The sequence below is a fragment of the Juglans regia genome, chromosome 3 (assembly GCF_001411555.2).
Source record: "Juglans regia cultivar Chandler chromosome 3, Walnut 2.0, whole genome shotgun sequence".
Classification (NCBI taxonomy): Eukaryota; Viridiplantae; Streptophyta; class Magnoliopsida; order Fagales; family Juglandaceae; genus Juglans; species Juglans regia.
Genome location: NC_049903.1, coordinates 21,549,197 through 21,570,041, shown reverse-complemented (window position 1 = coordinate 21,570,041; position 20,845 = coordinate 21,549,197). Strand labels below are relative to the sequence as shown.

Sequence of the window (20,845 nt, the reverse complement as noted above, 5' to 3'; positions counted from 1 at the left end):
CTGAAACTTTCATTCAAATAAGGCATTTGATAGCTTTGTAACATCATATGGAAGGTAAGTCCAACAAAAAGGCTAATGCCCACAAGAGGGTTGATTTTTGTCAGTTGTTCTTCAATGTTTTTTCATATTAAAATTTATCTTTGGTTAAATTAAAGGGTGAAGTTGAGCAAGGGATGAAATGGGCTGATTTAGGCTTTAAAACAAAACATATTTAAGAGATTTTGCAGTATATGGGCAGCTAGCAAGTCTTAGTACATTCATGGTCTTAAACATCCCTCTCTTAACCAAAATCTCAACTCCATAATTAAACAATACTAAAGTTGTAGAAAACCTCATAAAAGCCTCATATATTTTATGAAAACATAGCATAATTAAAAAGATACAACTCTTGGCAACTTAAAAATTCCTAAAATAAGCTTACTAGTTTAATCTAGAAATTCTTAGTGGCTTACTTAGGCCATAAACTTGAGGAAAGTATATCTAAAATTATAAACTTCAACTCCATTAATTTAACACATAACAGCATAATTAAAACATAGCTTAGACTCAAGAAAATACAAGAAATGACTACAAAATCTGCCTTGCAAAACACACAGCTGGAACATAAAACAAGCATAACACATATAGGCTATCATTTTACTACTCGGTTACCACTCAACTAGAATAGATATTAGAGGAACAAATGAGAAATCAGTCTAGAAACTACCATACAACAATCGGCCGACAAAGAAAAATCAAAAACCCCAAAACTGAAACATAAAAAATATCAAAAGAAAACTCACTTGATTGACCACGGCTAAATTCAAAATATACAAAGGAAAAGGATTAAGGGTACTCTTACCTTGCTATGAAGTCATAAGTTTGAAGATGATGAGAGGAGTTTGGTTTCTTGAAGATGAGAAGAGAGGCGAAGAAGAGGGGATCGGCTTTAGCATGGGGAAGAGGATGAAAACTTGTTCTTTGTTTTTCTTGGGTGATGGTCAACGGGTAGAAACAAAATACCTTATGATAGTTTTTATTTTTTTCTCCTCTCTTTTTGACTTGCCTTAGACGATGGGTGCAAGGAAAGGAACAAGAAGTCAATAGCTTCCTTAGGAAGCTTATGGGTGCAAGGAGCTCAATGGCTTGCTTTAGAAGCCTATGGGTGCAAGAGCTAAATGGCTTGTCTTAGAATCCTACGGTGAAAGGGATAAGGGTTTAATTGCTTTAATCAAAACTTATCACATAAGCTTGGAAGATGGATGGTGGATATCCATCAACCTCAAGGTTACTTTTCACCTACCAATCAAATGGTAGAGATTAATTGAGTCATTTCCTAAATAAATAAAATTAAATGACTTAAGAGAAAATATTTCAAAGTCTAAAAAATAATACCCTTGATTTATTTTAATAAATCATATTTTAAAAATAAAACATACTCATCTTAAAATAAAATAATTAAAAATTAAAAGTAATAAAAATCTTTATCTCAAAATATACTTATAAAAAAAATATTTATCTCAAAATATTTAACTTAAAAAATTAATAAAATGACGTAAGGACTTATGTAGTAGGACTCGGGTATTACATGATTATTTCATGCACGACATTTCATGTGTCACATGTCAAGTGTAAGGAGTATGTTTTAAGTTTCATGTCACATGCATTTGGATAAATGGTCTTTTAAAAAAAAAGCAATGGAAAATGTTTTATCATCACCCCAAATGTTAGGATGGGAAAATGTCTTAGTGAAACTCTTTTGTCCATTGTGGAGTGCTTAAGAATGAAGTGGTAACTTTTGGGTCAACAAAGAACCGTCGGCGTGCCTCGAATGTACCTTTTTGAAAAATGATTCTGGAGCTAGGTAGTACCTAACGCTAGTGGGTGTCATGACTATGGTAAATAACTCGACGAAGTACTGTCTTGTTCTAATGATTATGAATAAGATGTATTCACCACGGTGTACGGAACGTCGGTGGTGCGGTAACTAGCAGGAACATGCAGTGCTTAGTGGAGTCGCTTTGTGTCCACCATGTATTATAAGAACAAGGCAATGAGCTCACATAATACGGATCACATAATATGAATCACGTGATATGATATGATATGATATGATATGATATGATATGATATGATGCGATACGATACGATACGATATGAATCACATGATAAGATAAGATATGAAATGATTAAAACGAAAATGATATAAAAAATATTTTCTGAAAAGTCTAAAGATTCTATTACATGTCTTTTAAAAAAAATCAAGTGCATAAGTTTAGTTTTGGTCACATCATGTGTCAAGTACATGCTCATGCATGCATTCCATGATTTGTCACGTATATGCTTATATTAATCATTGTATGTTGTATGTTTACTTCCTGAGATTTCTTAAGATCTTATTATGGTAGTTTCTACTACCATTCCCCACCTAGAATGGTAGAAGTTGTGACAGGTTTAAAAGATTGCCCCATGGTGAAACACAAGAGAACTATGGTACTCCCGACCATCGAGGAGGTATCGAAGAACAATGAGAGCTTGTTGGGCCCTCCTTGTTGGATAGGATACAAAACACCGACCGACTCATTTATAAGGCACTGCAGCTCATTAACGAGCTGAAGAGATTAAGTAATTGGGACAATGATCGATTTTTGGGAAAAGGAAGAAGCCCGACTAGTTGTGAGGAAAAAAAAAAGAGACGACGGATCGTTTTCCTATGACAGGAAATATGTTTTAGATTTCTAATGAATTAAACCCTTTTGTGATCGGTCCCTTTGTTTTAGGGAAAAATGTTTTGTTGGATACCCATGTTTTGGAAGACAATGAACATATCTTTCATTGGTACTTTTGATATGAATGTTATGTTAAAGGCAATGTTTGAGTTATGCTTAGTCTTAAAGTACTATGCTAAGGTAATTGCTTTAGATGTTGCCTAGTTTCATACGAACTTTACAATTTTCGCTGTATTATTTATTGCATACTGCTAATATACATAGGTGCATTGCATCTTATCTGTCATGTACGAGGGGTATGTAGCATTGTGTTGCATGTCTCGATGTTTCAGTCACCGTCCAATCTCAAGCGGGGGCTGGGGGCGCCACATTCCTCAATGCAAATCTCATGTAATGTGTCCTACTAGGAGGAAAGTAGAAGTCGAGTATGATTATTACCAATGACATTTAGTCCATATACAGTTCCATCTTGTTAGACAATACTTTCTGTTCTCTACCATTAATCCTTGCCTTCCCTCAAGTATACCTCTTGCGTATATTCTTTTAGTCGTCTCCTTTGTCTTTCCTCACTTGTGATAGCTATCTCTATACCAATAGATAGTGTCCAAGCATCTTGATTGTTGAGTGAGTTTTGTAAGACCATTTAAAATGAATTTAGATGTTAAAATTAGTTTAGATATATTTATAGAAAGTTGTAAAATAATTAGGTCCCACCATTAAATAGTATTATTCATCTGACACCTTTATCCCATTTACGGCACCAAACCTGCAAGCAAAAAAAAAAAAAAAAAGGCAAATAACAGAAGCTGCACTTGCGGCCAAAGTTCACGTGGGTTTGTCAGGTGGGGTCCAACAATAATTTGACATCTAAACTTTGTTAGGTGCGGGGGCGGGTGGCAGGGAGGGCCCAACCCCGCCCCTCCCCCACCCCCATTTATATATATATATATATATATATATATTATATACATATATATATAAACATAAATATATATTTATATTTTACAAATTATGTATATATAAATATATATTACAATTTGTTAGACTTGTTCATAAAATATATATTAAGAAATTTAAAAATTATATATTTTTTAAATTATTATCATATTTATAAAATTTAAATTTATAATTTAGATCTAAAAATATCTTTTTAATTACTTTTATACTTATAAATAATTTTTAAATCAAATAAATATAATGTATTTTTTTTTAAACGAAAAGAAGTGGGGGCAGATTGGGTGCTCGCTCTCTCTCCAAGTTCATTTATCAAAATTGTCAAGACACCCTCCGGATTTCACGTCAATTCCACCTCAGTTTTTCTAATTTGTCCACTAAAAAATTCCCATCTTTATTTATTCATTGCGTTGGAATTATCTTTTTTATTTTAGGGAATATCATCCTCCCATTAGAAAAAAAATAAAGTAGAGTTTGTGAACGTTTTGAAAATTTATTAGTAACATAAAGTAGGAATCCGTCCCACACCATACCCTCGCATCATATATAGTAATGTTACTATATAAGAGGATGAAATATGCGTATAGTTGTTCAAAGTAGTTTAAAAATAGAATAATGTTATTCATTATCTATTTTTTTATCATTTATTTATTATCTTATGATATAACATTAGATGATTGAAAGTTATTTATTATATTTTATTTATAAATCTATCATCTAATAACACATTATGAAATAATGAAAAAATATATGAAAAATAGATTTTTTCTTAAAAATAAAATATACTCAGCTGAATTGCCTAAACAATTTTATTTAGAAAAATGATATCATGCTCCACCACGATTTTGTACTCTTGAAATTTGTTTGGATGTTTTTAAATTTGTTTTTAAATTTGTTTTGCTTAAAAGGTAAGGAAGGAACAACACCCCCCCCCACCCCCCCCGGCGGGAAGCCCAAATTGGCTCTCGCTCTCCTCTCTCTCTCTCGCGCCTAAACCCGGTCCCTCTCTGCGATCTCGAGTCTAAGCCGCCGTTCCCCGACGCCTGTGCTGCGGAGAACCCTGACCTGTCTCTCCCTCTCCGAAGGACCGAAACCCTAGCCTCTCTGAAATCTCGAGCCTCCGCCACCGTTTCTCTCTCACCGGACGTTTCGGTAACTTTCTCTCTCCAGTTTATCTCTCGTCGGCACAGAATATTTGAATAGGGATCTTCCTTTACTATTTTGGTTGAATGAAATGAGACTAACTTTAGAATCGGACCTACATAAATGAAACCACGTAGATGTGTGCATCGATAAATATTTTGTTCTTGTTTCTCCTTTTTTGGGTTATGCGTATTTCCTGAATGAAATCATGTAACGTTTGGTCTGAAGGAACTCGGATAGTCTAACTTTGAACATACCGAATGCTCATTGAGCACTTCTTTTAAGTTTTAAGAGACACCAGTAGGCTTAAATATGCGGGTGTTCAGTCATTTTCATGAAAATATGCTTTCAATTTTCATTTGAATTACCTATTTACTTAAAAAATAAAAAATTGAATTACCTATTCAAATGGAACCCACTCTCTGTTAGATGTTGAAAATAATTCACAAATCAGTAGATAAATATGCTTTCAAATCAGTAGATAAATATGCAGGTTTTCAGTGATTTTCATGAACCCCTTCCCCACTTCAGTTTTCCTTTTTGAAGAGTGAATTCGTGCGACAAATATGCTACAGTAATTGAGATTGATCAAAATGCTATATATATGTGTCCTGCTCAAACATTCAATGAGATTTGTTTGAGATTTCAGAATTTCATAGAACTTAGTTTGAAATTTGTTTGTTTACCCTCTATGTTTTTTGCCTTCTCTCCTACCAAGAAATTTTATCAGATTAACATTAACACTTTGAAAGGCCTTTCCCATGGTCGTGGATGATGAGTGTCTGACTTGCTATTTTTGTGGATGCATCTGAGTGTTATTCTTTTTATAAATCTCAGAGCTGTTCATGTGAAAATAGAGTAATAGTCTCATCCTCATTAAGACTTGGGGCCTATGAGAAGGGAACCATGATCAGAAACCTAGAAGAAGCAGAACGTGTTAGTTCATGTGTTATGATATTCCATGCAGGAATATCGCAAGACACGGAGGGTACTTCATTGTGGTTGGGGGATGCATTCTTGGAGTCACTGCAAAAGGAAGAGATCTTGAAGAGGCACGGGATCAAGCTTACCAGGCTATTGATGAAATTAACTGGTCAGGAGGATTTTGCAGGCAGGATATTGGTTGGAGAGCACTTCCCCAGAAACAATTTGCTACAAAAGGGTGAATCAAATGCTTTGTGAATATCTTAATTGCTCATTATATGAATTAATATCATCTTTCAAAGAGAGGAGAGAAACGGTGAGTTCTCTTGTGGGCCTCGACCGTATTAGCTACTTACTGATCTTTCATGTCATGAGACCTCCATCTGCTTTGTATCCATGGATTGAATGACATTTAAGTTCAGGATTTCTCTTGTCCAAAATGAAAGAGACGTGTAAGCCAAAAACAAGGGAAAAAAAAGGATGCAGCATGTTTGATTGTTTGTTGTGATTTTAGTCTTTTTAATTGTTTGACGTGGTTGGTAGTATAGGCATGATGGTGTATAAATGGGGATTGTTAGTTTTGAAAGAAAAGAAAGTTATGAGAAGAGGAACGATGATATAATGAAGTTTAACGTATGAATGTTTCCCTTGCACGATGATTAGAGGAAAATATATATGAGAAGAATAGAGAAGTGAATCCTATAAAAAAAAGCTTTTACAAAATTCGGGTACAACCTGGGTACCCAGATTCTAGGTTTCAAAAAGATGGATTATTCCGAGGCAGAGTCATAACCTGAGTTAACTGGGGCTGTTAATTGGATTCGGGTCCAGGTATACCCAAGTTCCTGGACTTGGATCTGGATGAACAATCCTAGTCTTTTTTTTTAATGTTTTTAATTAATCTATGTGGTTAGGTGTGTTAAAATTGAAGGCTGTGTGGATGAACTGATAAACAAATAGGAGAGAGATGTACAAGTCAAGGCTGCAAGAGCTCTGCCACAAACAATCATGGAGTGTACCGGTGTACACAACCACAAAGGATGGCCCCGACCACAACCCTCACTTCAAGGCCACTGTGACCGTCAATGGTGGATCTTTTCACACGCAGAACCCTTGTAGAACATCTAAAGAGGCTCAAAACGATGCCGCTTCTGTTGCCTTCCACCACCTCACTAACCCTAATCCTCCCCCGGCTCAGGCTTCCATTGTCTCATCTTTCGGTCCTTTCCCACAGCCTTCACTTCCCTCTGCACCAGGTAAAATTCTTTATAAAAATTGCTATTTTTTTGTTTCTATAGGTTCCATAAAATTTGTAATTTGTCTTTTTGGATGCTGAGTAAATGAGGAAATTGATTATATGATTGGATTTTCAATTTTGTTTTTGTTTTACTTTTTTTCAATGGTACTTAAGCTTGATTCGGCTCAGGTTTTTTACTTCATGATGTTCATGGTGTCATATTCATACACGGTGTTGTATTAACGTACATAAATATGGTTATCATGATATGGCATCCATTTATGACAATTAATAATCATAACATATGTGAGTGATTTTCATGACATGGCATCCATTCCATAGAATAGGTAAACAACACTTTTTTTATGCAAAATAAACTAATTACAGCACACATAGGTTATAATAATGTCTCTTACCTTATCTCCTCAGCCTTGAGAATCAACTAAGCATGTCAATCAAGCACCTATTAAGTTACATACTCAGAACTCATACTTTTTGACTAAGATATGAACCTATACTCCATAGTGTTGCTTGCTGTCTACCTAGTGACAGTGAGTTGAGTAAAAGCTAACTTTGTGTCATGTATTCACTGTAGGCTGTGTATGGTAGACATGCTGTTTGGCCAACTTCAGCAAACTCTTTTTGATGTATTATAAGAGATTCATGAACTTTTGGTAAAAGCAGAGGCTAATATGCTCAAATTTGACTCCTAGAGTCATTTGGGGTTGTTAACAGCAACCCCTTTTAAAACTTTAGAGATTTCAAAGAATTATGCATGTCACATGTTGAGTATCCCATAGGGTTTCAAAACCTCTATTTTCTGGTCTCTTCATGCTGTGTATATCATACAACAGCTGCTAAATCAAATATTAACATGTCAAATACGCAGGAAATTTTGGTTTGAGGAATTTTTGTTCAGTCTTATGCTCCATATGCTAAATTTTTACCTTTCAGAAAATCTGTTTTTTTAGTTATGAATATACACTTAAAAACATGGTACGTGCTGAGTGTGCATGATATACATGTGATTTAGGTGTGCCCCTTAGATCTAGACACGTCAAGCATGAGAAATCATGGTTTAATGGCATGCTGCTGTGATGCTCCTGACAGCATGTGTTTTGCGTGTATCCTGCTTTTGGTGGTATAGTAGCATGTATAGTGATCTCCAATGCATGCTTTTGACTCGGGCTATGTCTCATAGAAGCAAGTTTAGACTCCTTGGACTACATGGATTTGTAACTACACGACTCACTGCATATAGGAATTTAGTAGTATTATAACATGAACCATGCAAGAAAGTTCATGAGATTGAGAGCACACTCACCTAGGGCTTTCAGCACACTTAGGGCAGCAATCAAGCACCCTAAATTCAGTCCCTTGATACTGCGAAACATAGTGAGCAGTATTCCTTAAGAGGCGTAATCAAATAGCTCGTAATTCACCCAAGGAGTGTATAAGTTTCTGAGAATTACTTACTTTAGAGTTGCTGTAATATAGGGTGAATCACAGAAGATTGAACTCTTCTATTCTCAACCTGGACAGCTGAACTATAGGCAGATTTAGTGCATTAATCCGACACATAACACAAAGAATAGGAAGGAAACGTTTATCTAGTTTATTCCTCACCTTGGTTGCAGTAGTGTTGTAGGAGAATCCTTCCAATCTCTTAGCAATTAAACTCAAGAGCTTCGCTTGAATGGGGCGGTACAGAGGAGGATTAGTGGCAGCAGGCTCCTATGCACTTAAACCAGAAAACTTGGGTGAATAGAGGGGAGTGGCTGCACTGATTTCTGGCTGCTGAATTCTTTTGGCTTCCCTTGGGAGTGTAGATGGGTTAAGAACAGAAATAGGGATATCGAGGAATTTCTTGAAGGCTGGTAGCACAAGCAGAAACTAGTGTTTTATTGCTGAAGGTTTTATGCTTTGTGTGTTTCTCGTTTTTAGGAAATGGCAGCAGCTTTTATCTAAGGTTAAATCTAATTGAGAGGAGTGGCACATGTGCATGCTGCTGCTTTTGTTTTGCTGGCAGCCCCTTTTTGGTTTCTGAAAATCTGGTTAGGGTCTCATCCCATCAAAGCAGCGACGATGGTGCTGGATTTCCTGTCTTGACCGATTTCCTCTAGGCTTTCCTTGGGTGTTGTCTTCCTTGTACAATTAGGTTTCCCAAAATTCCAGAGAGTCGGCAGCAACTTATTCAGGGCTTTTCTTGGACTTGGAAGCCCAGCATCTTGGGGGGTTTCTTGCTTAAAATTAAAGGAAACTCTCTTAAATTAGTTCTATGGTGCAGCAAGGTCAAAATATGGGCAGATATCTCTTCTAGTATTCTTCCCATTGGCATCAATGGCAATTAAGTCTGGGCACTAAGCTGGCACCAGAAGGGAACTTTTGGGACTGGCAGTAGGTTTCAGACGGGCGACATTAGGGGCTGACTGGCTTTTAAAGCTGGCTGTCAGCTCTGTGCCTAGAAGATTTCTAGAGTCAAATCTCTTTCCTAATTAATCCAAATATCTTGGCAGCCTCTTAATGGGGAATTTCCTGGCTGTGCGAGCTTGCTGTCAAGTCAACTTCTGCTATAAAGAAAAAGAAACTTTCCTTATGCATTACTATGTGTTAATGAATGAAAAACTTGCCTAATATGCTCAGAAATTTCAATGTTCTGCTGCCCAACAGATTGTGAAACTTCCTATCTGTCCCAAGTCCTATTTCCGGTAAGAGAAATTCTATTTGCAGTCCTGAGTGGGGGACTGCGTTAGCAGTCCCATTGATGAATGTGGGTAAAAGGGGAAAAAGTATCATTTTAAAAATGATATTATTGTAATTTTAAAATTTTTTTTAAACATAATTACATGGGCTTGCATGACCAGTCCCCATTTGAGGACTGTATGTAGACTAACTCTCCCGGTAATCAAACCACCTAATACCTTCCTTATTTAATTAAGGGAAGTCTTTGAAACTTATGGCTGTCAGCAGCCCTATGAAATATTCGCAAAACTTGGCTTTTGTGTGGGGAAAATATTCAATTTATATAAGTCAATGATTTTAAACTACTTGGGCACCAAGTTGGCACCACAAGCTTTCCAGTTGGCTGGACAGCAAGCCCACTATCATAAACCACTTACTACCATGTGAAATAAATGCCCAAAACCCACTCCATCAAACAATAACAAAATATAAAAATTAAATCCTAGAATTTTAATCCAATAAGACAAATCTGGCCCATGGGCCCTAGTTGAAGTTCGCCCAAACTCAGAATCCAATGCTTAGGGATGACATTTATGGTTCTTAAACGTCAATATAATTTTCAGCACTTCTCCCTTTACACACTCTAAGGTTGAGTTTGGTTGGCAAGCCTACCTCAATCCATCTCAAATCAATCATTGATGGGCCCCACTACTTTTTCAATTTCCTATAAAAAAACTAAACTTATCTCAACCTACTTCATATATTTAAGCACAAATATCAACGTATTTATATTCAAGCACATCTCAATGGGACCCACAAAACACTATTATTCATAAATCAACTCAGATTGTTTAAGATCACCTCAATATCCAAACGCAGCCTAAATCTTCTCAATGTGAGTATCAAATTTATTTTTCAAGTTCTTTATATTATCACCAAGGATGAGTCGTTTTTGTTGTCTTCGAAGTCCTAGAGTTTTTTTTAACAAATTGTGTATATCAATAATATTTGCTACTTTTCATATGGTTAATTTATGTCTAACTCTCAGTTGATTCATTCTTTTGGCTAACGTTTCATTCTTGCACTCTACTGGTATGTGGTTTGCTAGTTTAGTTGCCAATTATCTAGGATTTTTTTTTTTTTTTTTTTCTTCATAGGAATTAGTTTGTTATGATATATTTATCTCGAAGTTCCAAATTTTGCAATCTATATGCATGAGCAATTTACATACATTAATATGGGGTTCTCAAAAAAAATAAAAAAAATATTCCTGCAGGTTCTTTAAATGAAAGTACTGATTTGGATGTTGTACTCACTACCGAGCTCACATTGCAACCAAAGATAGAAGAAATATGCCAAACTCCTCAAGTCAATGGCACTGCCTTACATGTCAATGATGATAATAGATCTAGAGGTAAGAAAAATTTTAGTGGTTCAGAAATCTGAGCCTAAGGTACCTTAGTTGCAGAAATAAAATTCCTTGTGTATCATATGCAAAGTTTATAAGGAGTCAGTAGATCTTCTATTGCATAATCTTGTTCCTTGTATACTCCTTGATGCTCATTTAGGCCCCATTTGGATACAGAAACACTCTCAACCCATCTTATCTCATCTCATCTCATCATTACAACTTTCCCAAATTCCCATACAAAAAATAATAAACAATTCAACTTTTTCAAATCCCAAAATAATATTCAACTTATAAGAAATTACTTGGCTGGTGCCCTCTGTTCATTTGGCAAAATATTATTTTGATTTTCTAATAAAAAAATCATCTGCTACTCTTACCCAACTTTATAAAAAAAAAATCATCTGCTACTGTATCTTGGGTTCTGGTTACTGATATTTCTTAAATAGGTTTGTCTCACTTAAGGACTGAGCTTATATTTTAAACATACTATTCTTTGTTTCATGATGATTTATTGTATAAACTTACAGCTTTCAATTTCTTTCTTGGGTCATAGATATGCAACATTTGTACAAGAACCAGCTACAAAACTATGCTCAAAAGAGAAATCTAATTCTACCTGTCTACTCTTGTGAATGTGAGGGCCCTCCTCATGCTAGACGCTTCAAGTGTAAGGTCACAATTGATGGACAGACCTATGAAAGTCCAGAGTTCTTTTCCAGTATTAAGGATGCTGAACATGCAGCTGCAAAATTTGCCTTAACATCTTTGTTGCCAGATGGAGTTAGAAAGGCTAGTCTTCTACTTCGTCTGCCCTTTTATATTACTTCTTTTTGTATTGTGTTTTTGTTAGTTCACTTCTTTTTTTATGTTTATTAAATCAGTATTGCACTGCATCTGCAATCTCTCTCTTGGGGGGTGGGGTTATATTACTTTTTCCTTTTTTTGTTTTAAAATTTTCTGTCAATATTTCAGGATGATTCTGGACTCTACAAGAACCTTCTACAAGAGTTTGTTCAGAAAGAAGGGTTGGGTTTACCTGTTTATGATACAATCAAATCCGGTGAACCTCATGCACCAATTTTTGTTTCGACAGTGGAGATAGATGGAAAGGTTTTTAAAGGACAAGAAACAAGGAACAAAAAGCAGGCAGAGATGAGTGCGGCAAAGGTTGCTTTCACTACTATGAAAGAATGTAAGTGTATTTTTCTTCCAACGCTATTATCTACAAAGATTGATGTTAACATTTTTCCTTTTATTGCTTATATAGATATATATATATATATATATATATATCATACCAGCCAAGCCTGGCAAGTGGTTTCTAGTTTTAGGAAGTATTAGATTGCATATAGATTTTTCAAGTAATATTCATAATGCTAAATTCCAATACCTAGTCTTATGAAATCGAGTGAGAATTATATTCTTATGGATGGTCTGAGAATTAGATTTTTGTGCTTTTTGCACAACCAAACAAACAAGTTAGATATAATTAATGCAGATGCTGATAATTTCAGGTTTTATTAGCTGAAGTTCAAAATAAAGCCTTTCCTTGAATAGGGGATCTTTTTTCTATTTATATATATTTATTTTTATGATAAAAACAGAAATATGTTGCCTTGGTGTTTTCTGATGCACATAATAGACTAACACATGCACCGTTGTTCTTTTTACACTCAGAAATTCCAGTAACAGTTGTCTTCATCTTTTCCAAATATATACTGATCCCGTCATCTAAAACTTCTCAGGATTTTGAAGTATAGTGATGCCGGACAGAACTAGAATTATTTTGGTGGCTAGTATTTTAATCAATAGAAACTGTAAGATTGAGGTTGAAAACAGACGTAGAAACAGATTGGAAACTCTGAAAGAGGTTCTGTTCATCAAATTCAAAATTCAAGTTCTAAAGCAAGTTCTAAAGCCCATAAGCCAGGCTCAAATTGGTATAGAAACCCAAAATTTTGAAAATTTTTGCAGAAGAGGAAAAATTCTAATTATTGGTAAAAATTAAATGCATAACAAAACAAGAATTCTGAAACTGGAATCAAAATCATTGTTAAAAGCCAAAAAGAAATGTTTCCTTAAAGGGCAGAAAGCAACGTAAATCGATGATTTGAAGGGGAAAACAAGTAATTTTGGGGTCGAAGCGTGGACCACCAGGCTTAGCACGGTAAACACGACGTGCATGCCGAAAAAAGATTTCCAAGTTGGGGTTTTATGCACAAATTCTACATTGACTACCTTATGTGGGCAGATCATTGCAAATATGGCAAGATATAGTGAAGATTCCTCATATTGGGGAATTATTGCGCATGTATAAGTATATTGGCCATAACTTTGTCTACAAGGACAAAAATCACTTATAAGACCCCAATTCGGAAGTTCTTTTCAAATTGGCCATAGGCTCTTTTCAAATGCATCTCCAGGCCGTATTTTGCCAAAAATTGGCTAAAATCAAAATCAAAATCTCCTCTAAAAGTCAAATGAAATGTTTCTTTACAAGGGAAAAAAAACAACGTAAATTGATAATTTGAAAGGGAATTAGTTGATTTTGGGGTCAAAATGTGAAATACTAGGTGTAGTGTGGTGACCATGGTGTGCTTGTCGAAAAGAGTTTTCCGAAATTGGGTCTTATGCAATACTTGTCACCAAAGTTATGGCTAAAATAATAACATGTGCAATAATACCCAATTTGAGGAATCTTCACCCTTTTTTCCCATATTTGTGTTGATCTACCTTCTCAAGTTAGTCCAGCGCTGTCAACATATAATCTAACAATTATGCATCACCAGAGTCGAATCTCCATGCATCACATAGTTTCTTTTCCACTCTTGAATTTTGAAACCATTGAGGCGGTCGGTTTAATCATGTCTTCAAAGAAAGTGTTAATTGTGCTACTACAATGTCCATGCTAAACTACAAAATTTCTTAACAGTCTAATTTAATATTTATTGCAATGTACAATTCATGGTCCAAATTGTGTTCAAACTAACAAGTTTATGGGTTAGGATGGAGGGATATTTCAAATTTGTTCCCACTATTATGTTCATTTTTTTTACAAGTAAGAAATTTATTGAAACCATGTAATTAGGCATAGTCCAAGTACACAGGAAGTATATAAGAGAAAAAACACCTAATTACATGCTATAGCTGAAAAACAGCACAAAAGTCATTAGGGCTAATCCCATCCATTACAATAACCAAAGCCCAAAGCAACAAAGTATGAAAAAAGAAAGCTCTAATCCCATCCACCTAGCGTCCCCTATTATCGAAACAGCGACCATTTCTCTCATTCCAAATACACCACTTAAGATAAATTGGAACCATCTTCCAAACAAGCCGCCATTTGACAATTTCCTTGAATCCCTCTCCAACAGGCCAAAAGATTCACCACACTATTGGGCATCACCCAAGCAATGCCAAGCTTAGTAAAAACCTCATCCCACAAAGCGTTCGACACATCACATTGAAGAAGAAGGTGATCCGCTGATTCTCCACACTTTTTGCACATAAAGTACCAATCTATTGCAACGATACCACTCTTTCTCAGCTTATCAGTAGTAAGGATTTTCCTGTGAGAAGCCAACCACCCAAAGAACGCCACCTTGAGAGGCACTTTGCATCTCCAAATATATTTCCAAGGGAAACAATCAGTTGAAGGATGTGACACCAAGACCTTGTAGAAAGATCTAACCAAGAATTTCTTATTACCATGCTGATTCCAGATTAATCTAACCTCCCCTCCAATTTTTTTTCTTTTTAATAAGTAATAAGTAAGTTTCATTGATATGAATGAAAATAGGCATAGCTCATGTACACATGGAGTATACAGAAGAAAAAGCCTAAATACATTCTAAAAGCGCTAAATTAAAGATAATAAATCATGCACATTGTTTCCATTAAGGACAATGGCTGAAAACCACAGGAGTAAAGTGTGTAAAAAAAATTCTGAAGCTCCGCCATTGTTGTTACCCTATCTTTGAAGCACCGCGCATTGCTTTTCATCCAAGTACACCACATAATGCACAATAGGATCATCTTCCATGCTACTGCCACCTGGGGACAACCTTGGATACCCTTCCAGCAAGCAAGCGGGTCAGCCACCTTTGACGGCATAACCCAAGCAACATCCACTCTACTAAATATCCCATTCCAAAACTCTCTTTTCACCTCACAATGCAATAATAGATGGTCTACTGATTCTCCATTTTTTTGCACAGATAACACCAATCCATCACAATGAGACCCCTCTTCCTTAAGTTGTCCGTGGTTAGAATACTCCCAAGAGCCATAGTCCACACAAAGAAAGCAACTTTGGAAGGTACGTGAGACCTCCATATGCTTTTCCACGAGAAAGAAACATTACCTTGTGAAGCCAGTATTTTATAATATGCCTTAATTGTGAACTTCTTGATGCCACTGGACCTCCATTATATCCCACTGGACCTCCATTGTATCCTATCACCCTGTGCCGTTATACTTCCGGAGGAGTATATCAAGTTGAAAAATTCTGAAACGGTAGACAATTCTCAGTCATGATTTTCCTGAGTGAATAGGATATTCCACTGTTGAGAACCATGGGCAAACACAAGCAAATCCGCCACTGAAGCCTCCCTATTAGTTGCAATACTATAGAGAGCTTGGAAGACCCTCTCCAAAGAGCGCTCTCCACACCAAACATCCTGCCAAAACCTGATTCTAGTGCCCTTTCCAACCACAAAACGGATATTGTTTTCAAAACACTGCTAGCCCCCCTAATATATCTCCACAAACCCACACCATTCACTACATTGGTACACCAACCACTCCAAGCACCTCCGTGTCTAGAGTCAACAACTTCCTTCCACAATGACTCCCTCTCCAAGTGATACTTCCATAGCTATTTCCCCAATAACACTTTATTGAAGGTCCCCTCCAAAATTTAAATTTAAAGCATAGAGTAAACTGTAAAAATAAGTGATGTCCCCACTTCCCAAATCGTGGGCATCTCTAATAAATCTTTTTTTTTTTTATAAGTAATCAAGAAGTTTTATTCATAGTAATAGGCAAAGCCCAGGTATACAGGAAGTATACATGTGAAATAACTATCTATAATGTACAACAGAAAGAAGAAAGTCATGAACATTGAGTCCATTACAAACAATAGCCCCCACCCAAGAAAACAAAGTTTTAAAGAAAAAACGTTTAAGCTCCTCCATTGTTCTCTCTTGGTTTTCAAAGCTTCTATCATTTCGCTCCTGCCAAATACACCAACACATACATATAGGGACCATTTTTCATATTACTGCAACTTGTGTGTTTCCATGAAGACCTCTAATAAATCTTACCGACCACTAAATAAAACCAGCAGTGTTGTCCATGTAATCAGCCATGAAAGCGGCTTTATCCAAAGCAATTCTAAAGAGGGATGGAAATGCAATCTTCAAGGCCACGTCTCCACACCATAAATCATGCCAAAAACTGACTGGTTATCCCTACCCACTTCAAATCTGAAATTTCTGAAGAACTCCGCCCATCTATTATGAATGAATTTCCACACACTCCCACTCTGTAGGTCCCTCTAACTTCGTTTGAGCACCAACCACTCCGAATTCTCCCATATTTGGCATCAATTAGAGATGTCAAATCGTGTTAATGGGTCGTGTTCGTGTCGTGTCAACGTATGTACATTATACTTAATGGGTCAACACGAACACAACCCTTTAAGGATTTCGTATCAAAATTTCTAATCCGAACATGACACAATAAGATAACAGGTTGACACGACACGACCCGTTCCGTTTCAACCCGTTTACATTAATGGGTTGAATAGACACGACACAATCCGTTTGACTTGATTGATTTTATATAAATATTTAAATATAAATAACATCTATAATAAATAAAAAACTAACTACAAATTTAAAATTACAATCCAAACAAATATGATCCACACAATTTCTAATAATATTCATTATTAAAATTACATCCCAAATATAATAAACAAAATATACAATGTAAATATATTAATGTTATAATTTCAAATATAATAAAAAATTAAAAACACAGATCTTAACAAATTTAGAACTTGAAGAAAGAAGTAGAGCGTCTTCCTTGCTCTTTAGGTCTAAGGGTATAAAGGTAAATTTAATTTTCTTAACGGGTCATAACGGATTATAACGGGTTGACCCGAGAGTGACCCGTTAAGCAATCGTGTCTTAACGGGTCAATCTGTTTTGACCCAAACTCGTTAAGGTTAAATCCTAACTCGCTTTTATCGTGTTGTATTCGTATTGGGTTAATGGATTGTATCACATATTGTCACCCCTAGCATTAATAACAATCTTCCAAAGAGCATCCCCTTCTTCATGATACCACCACAACCATTTTCCTAAGAGTGCTCTGTTGAAAGTTCTCAGCTTTCTAATCCCAAACCTCCCAAATATAAAGGAGATCAAATCTTATCCCACTTAAGCAAGTGGAATTTCTACTCATCCTCCAATCCACCCTACAAGAAGAGCGGAATATCCTTTCCGTTCTATTAGCCACTATACAGGCAAAGAAATAGAGATAGAAAATAGGTTGGGATATTAGATAAGGTGCTCTTGATTAAGGTGATTCTACCAGCTTTGGACAAATAGATCATTTTCCAGCCTGCCAATCTACATTCAATCTTCTCTAGAACCCCGTTCCAAATTGCCTTTGATTTAAAAGCTGCCCCTAAGGGAAGGCCCCAAATACTTCATAGGCAAAGTAGAAACCTTACAGCCCAATATATCAGCCAAATCCCCTAAATTATTGACCAAACCCACGGGAACCATTTCAGATTTAGACAAATAGACTTTTAAACCAGACACAGCTTCAAAACATAGCAAAAGTGCCCATAATGGGCGGATCTAATCAGAATTTGGCTCACAAAGGATCAAAGTGTCATCCGCAAAGAGTAAATGAGAAATATTAATGCTGCCATGTGAGGAACTGCCCACCGAGAAGCCCGAGACAAAACCCCTATCCACCACCACCTTCAGCATTCTACTCAGCACATCTATGACTAAAACAAAGAGAAAGGGGGACAAATGATCCCCTTGTCTGAGTCCCCGGGAGCCGTTAAAAAAAACAGCTGGAGTGCCATTAACCAAGACTGAAAATCTAGCTGAAGATATGCAATGCTTCATCCACTTACACTATTTCTCCCCAAAAGCATACCTACCAAGGATATATACCAAAACATTCCAATTGATATGGTCAAAAGCCTTCTCCATATCCAATTTGCAAAGGAGGCCTGGAACACCGCCTCTAATTCTACTCTTCAAGTATTCATTAGCAATGAGAATGTTGGTAAGTATTTGTCTTCCCTGGACAAAGGCATTTGAAACTTTGTAATGATCTTCTCCATAACCACACTCAAACTGTTGGCAAGCACCTTCGAGATGATCTTGTACACAAAGGCATTTGAAACTTTGTAATGATCTTCACCTCCAAGGCCTAGACCATGCCCTCCTGTTCAACCAAGTGAAATCTCCCCCTGCCAATGGTAAATCAACCAAGCCCATATCAAAGATTAAATCAGAAAAAATCAACCATGGCTGGACCGATACGAGAATCCCCCAACATTTCACTCGGAAACCGAGTAATGTTAAAATCCCCACCAATACATCATGGGCCCTCCTACCAACTGCACAAACCAGCAATCTCATCCCAAGGAATCTTCTATCACTGTCAACATTGGGTCCAACTGGACTACCTTGATAAATTATAAGAATCTATATTTATCATGAATGTTTAGACTTCCTCTCTTCCAAATTATTTTTAATGCCTGTGTTCTGGTTTTGAATCTCTTTTAAAGCTGCTGGTTATAGTAATTTAGATCTTGAAGTAGGCACTGCTTTCTGTTTTATAATTTTCATAAACAAACATCCTACGTGAAATTAATCAATCAATGATGATTTGATGTCAACTTAACCACATCAGAGAAAAAGGAGAAGGAAAAACAATTTAAAATGGGGATTACGTACAATCATGCACCCCTGCCTTTCCTTTGGAATACGGTTCATAATATTTTGTAAGATACCATGCCAGCCCTTTGAAATTTTCGCCTGCTCAGCAATGGTGGAAAACAAGTGAGTTTTCATCTTCTAGCCTACAACCAAATGTTTGTTGGACCCAAAGCCTCTTGGAGTATCAATCTATGCACTATTAATGAGGGACAAGCCAAGGAACATAGAGGTAAATATTTCCCAAACCCCCCGAGATTATGAATCTTGCTTTTGTTTGGGGTATGCTCCCCCCAGGTCTTAGGTTCAGACCCTTGAGTGCAAACAATATCTAGAGGCCACGTCCTAGCAGTGAAAAGCAGATTATTTACCTGGCTCATATGATGTGGGCGCATTACACAGATCTGGTATTGAACGGGCAAAAGACAAGTCGAGTTTGCACTTTTTTGAAATTCCTTGTCAAAAAATCATTCTTTGTATCAGATTTGGTTTACATTTTAATAAATTTTCCTTCTATCCAGTTGATGGGCTCATGCTATTTTCAGGAATTGCATTTGAGATGAATGTAATTGCCTGCTGTGGCAAACCCCATGAGCAAAACTACCATATCCAAATGAACATAAATTGGGGTCTTTAAATTAAAATTAATGTCTATAACCTAATTTATATAAAATAAATAAAAATTTACAAAAATTAAATAATTCTACCTCTTGAAACGCTGCCACTAATTAATGCTAGTATGGTTTTGTCAAGCACATGATTGTTTACATGCGAGATTCATTAGATTTGCATGTTACTCATCTGTTGGTAAATTGGCATCCATATTGGTACTAACATCAATGATGTTTGTTATTTGTGTCTCTAAAGCCTTCTCATCTGATTGATAACAGTTAGTGCTGAAGTCGACTGTTATCCGTCCATTGTATCTTCTGGACCCGATACCGTTACATCGAGTGACAGAGCTTCATTGTCATCAGACTCATTACATAGCTGTGCACCGGATACATCCTTTTCTGCCCCATTCATGCCTAAAACTGGCCTACCTTCACATTCTTCTTCATCTTCAAACTGCTCAACTGATTTTGATATGGAAAGTCTCGTGATACCAGTGGGAATGAGGTCCTCATCCTGTAAAACGATATATGTTTTCCCACGGATGCCAAACATGACAACTCCTAAAGGCTGCACCGTGTTGCCCATGAGTGATGATAAATGGGTTGCTTTCTCCCCCGAGTAGCTAAGTTGGTTGGTTGACTATCCTTTATAGAAGTCTGTCACATGGATACTATTAATGAACCTGTCCAATTGTGTATTGCACATATATAAATATGTGAATGCTGGATCTATACAAGAAAGCTATATTTTCAGTCACAGGATGGATTTGATGATAACCTGCTGTTCCGTATGAATCTTTCGGCTAGAGATTAGAACATGTTGGCAGCTAGAGATTAGAACATGTTGGCAACTGGAGTATTTACCTTTCAAATTACTCAATATTATATACATCACATTTCAATGAAATCTGTAAGGGAAGATTAGCAATAGGCCCACTGAACTTGTATGAAGCACAAGAAGACCATTTTGGAGTCTTGGGTGTTATGCCATCAGGCCCTTGGCAAGAGAGAATATATGTTTACTCTTCTTAAATTGCAAGAACTTTGCATCGGTACATGATGTGGAGTCTGGACTATATCTAAGCATATAATCCTCATCTAAACTCAAGTTGAACGTAAATGGGCAGAGCCTCGGCTAAGAATAGTAGTGGCGCCCCGGCTTCCCATTCCCTATCTAATTGGGTCGTTGAGACTTTGGCTGC

General features: G+C 36.4%; 1 protein-coding gene across 3 annotated transcripts; it reads left to right on the top strand.

Annotated features, from left to right (window-relative positions):
* The first annotated feature begins 4,463 nt into the window (after window positions 1–4,463).
* LOC109007425 (double-stranded RNA-binding protein 1) lies at window positions 4,464–20,420 on the top strand. Of its 3 annotated transcripts, none has more exons than XM_018987093.2 (7): window positions 4,464–4,814; window positions 5,773–5,967; window positions 6,644–6,985; window positions 10,925–11,062; window positions 11,613–11,848; window positions 12,032–12,251; window positions 19,920–20,420. In XM_018987093.2, the coding sequence occupies exons 3-7, from the start codon at window positions 6,697–6,699 to the stop codon at window positions 20,264–20,266; spliced, it is 1,230 nt and encodes a 409-aa protein (XP_018842638.1). In that variant the 5' UTR covers window positions 4,464–4,814; window positions 5,773–5,967; window positions 6,644–6,696; the 3' UTR covers window positions 20,267–20,420. The 3 variants fall into 3 exon arrangements, with proteins under 3 accessions (XP_018842638.1, XP_018842639.1, XP_035544361.1); XM_018987094.2 differs by having other exon boundaries at window positions 5,773–6,045; XM_035688468.1 differs by having other exon boundaries at window positions 4,520–4,814; window positions 5,643–6,985.
* The last annotated feature ends 425 nt before the right edge of the window (window positions 20,421–20,845 follow it).

Bases quoted from the DNA above. Each gene is read 5' to 3' on its own strand.
- LOC109007425 (XM_018987093.2), top strand. From the start codon at position 6,697: ATGTACAAGTCAAGGCTGCAAGAGCTCTGCCACAAACAATCATGGAGT. The intron at 6,986-10,924 runs GTAAAATTCTTT...ATATTCCTGCAG, and splicing joins TTCACTTCCCTCTGCACCAG to GTTCTTTAAATGAAAGTACT. The intron at 12,252-19,919 runs GTAAGTGTATTT...GATTGATAACAG, and splicing joins TTTCACTACTATGAAAGAAT to TTAGTGCTGAAGTCGACTGT.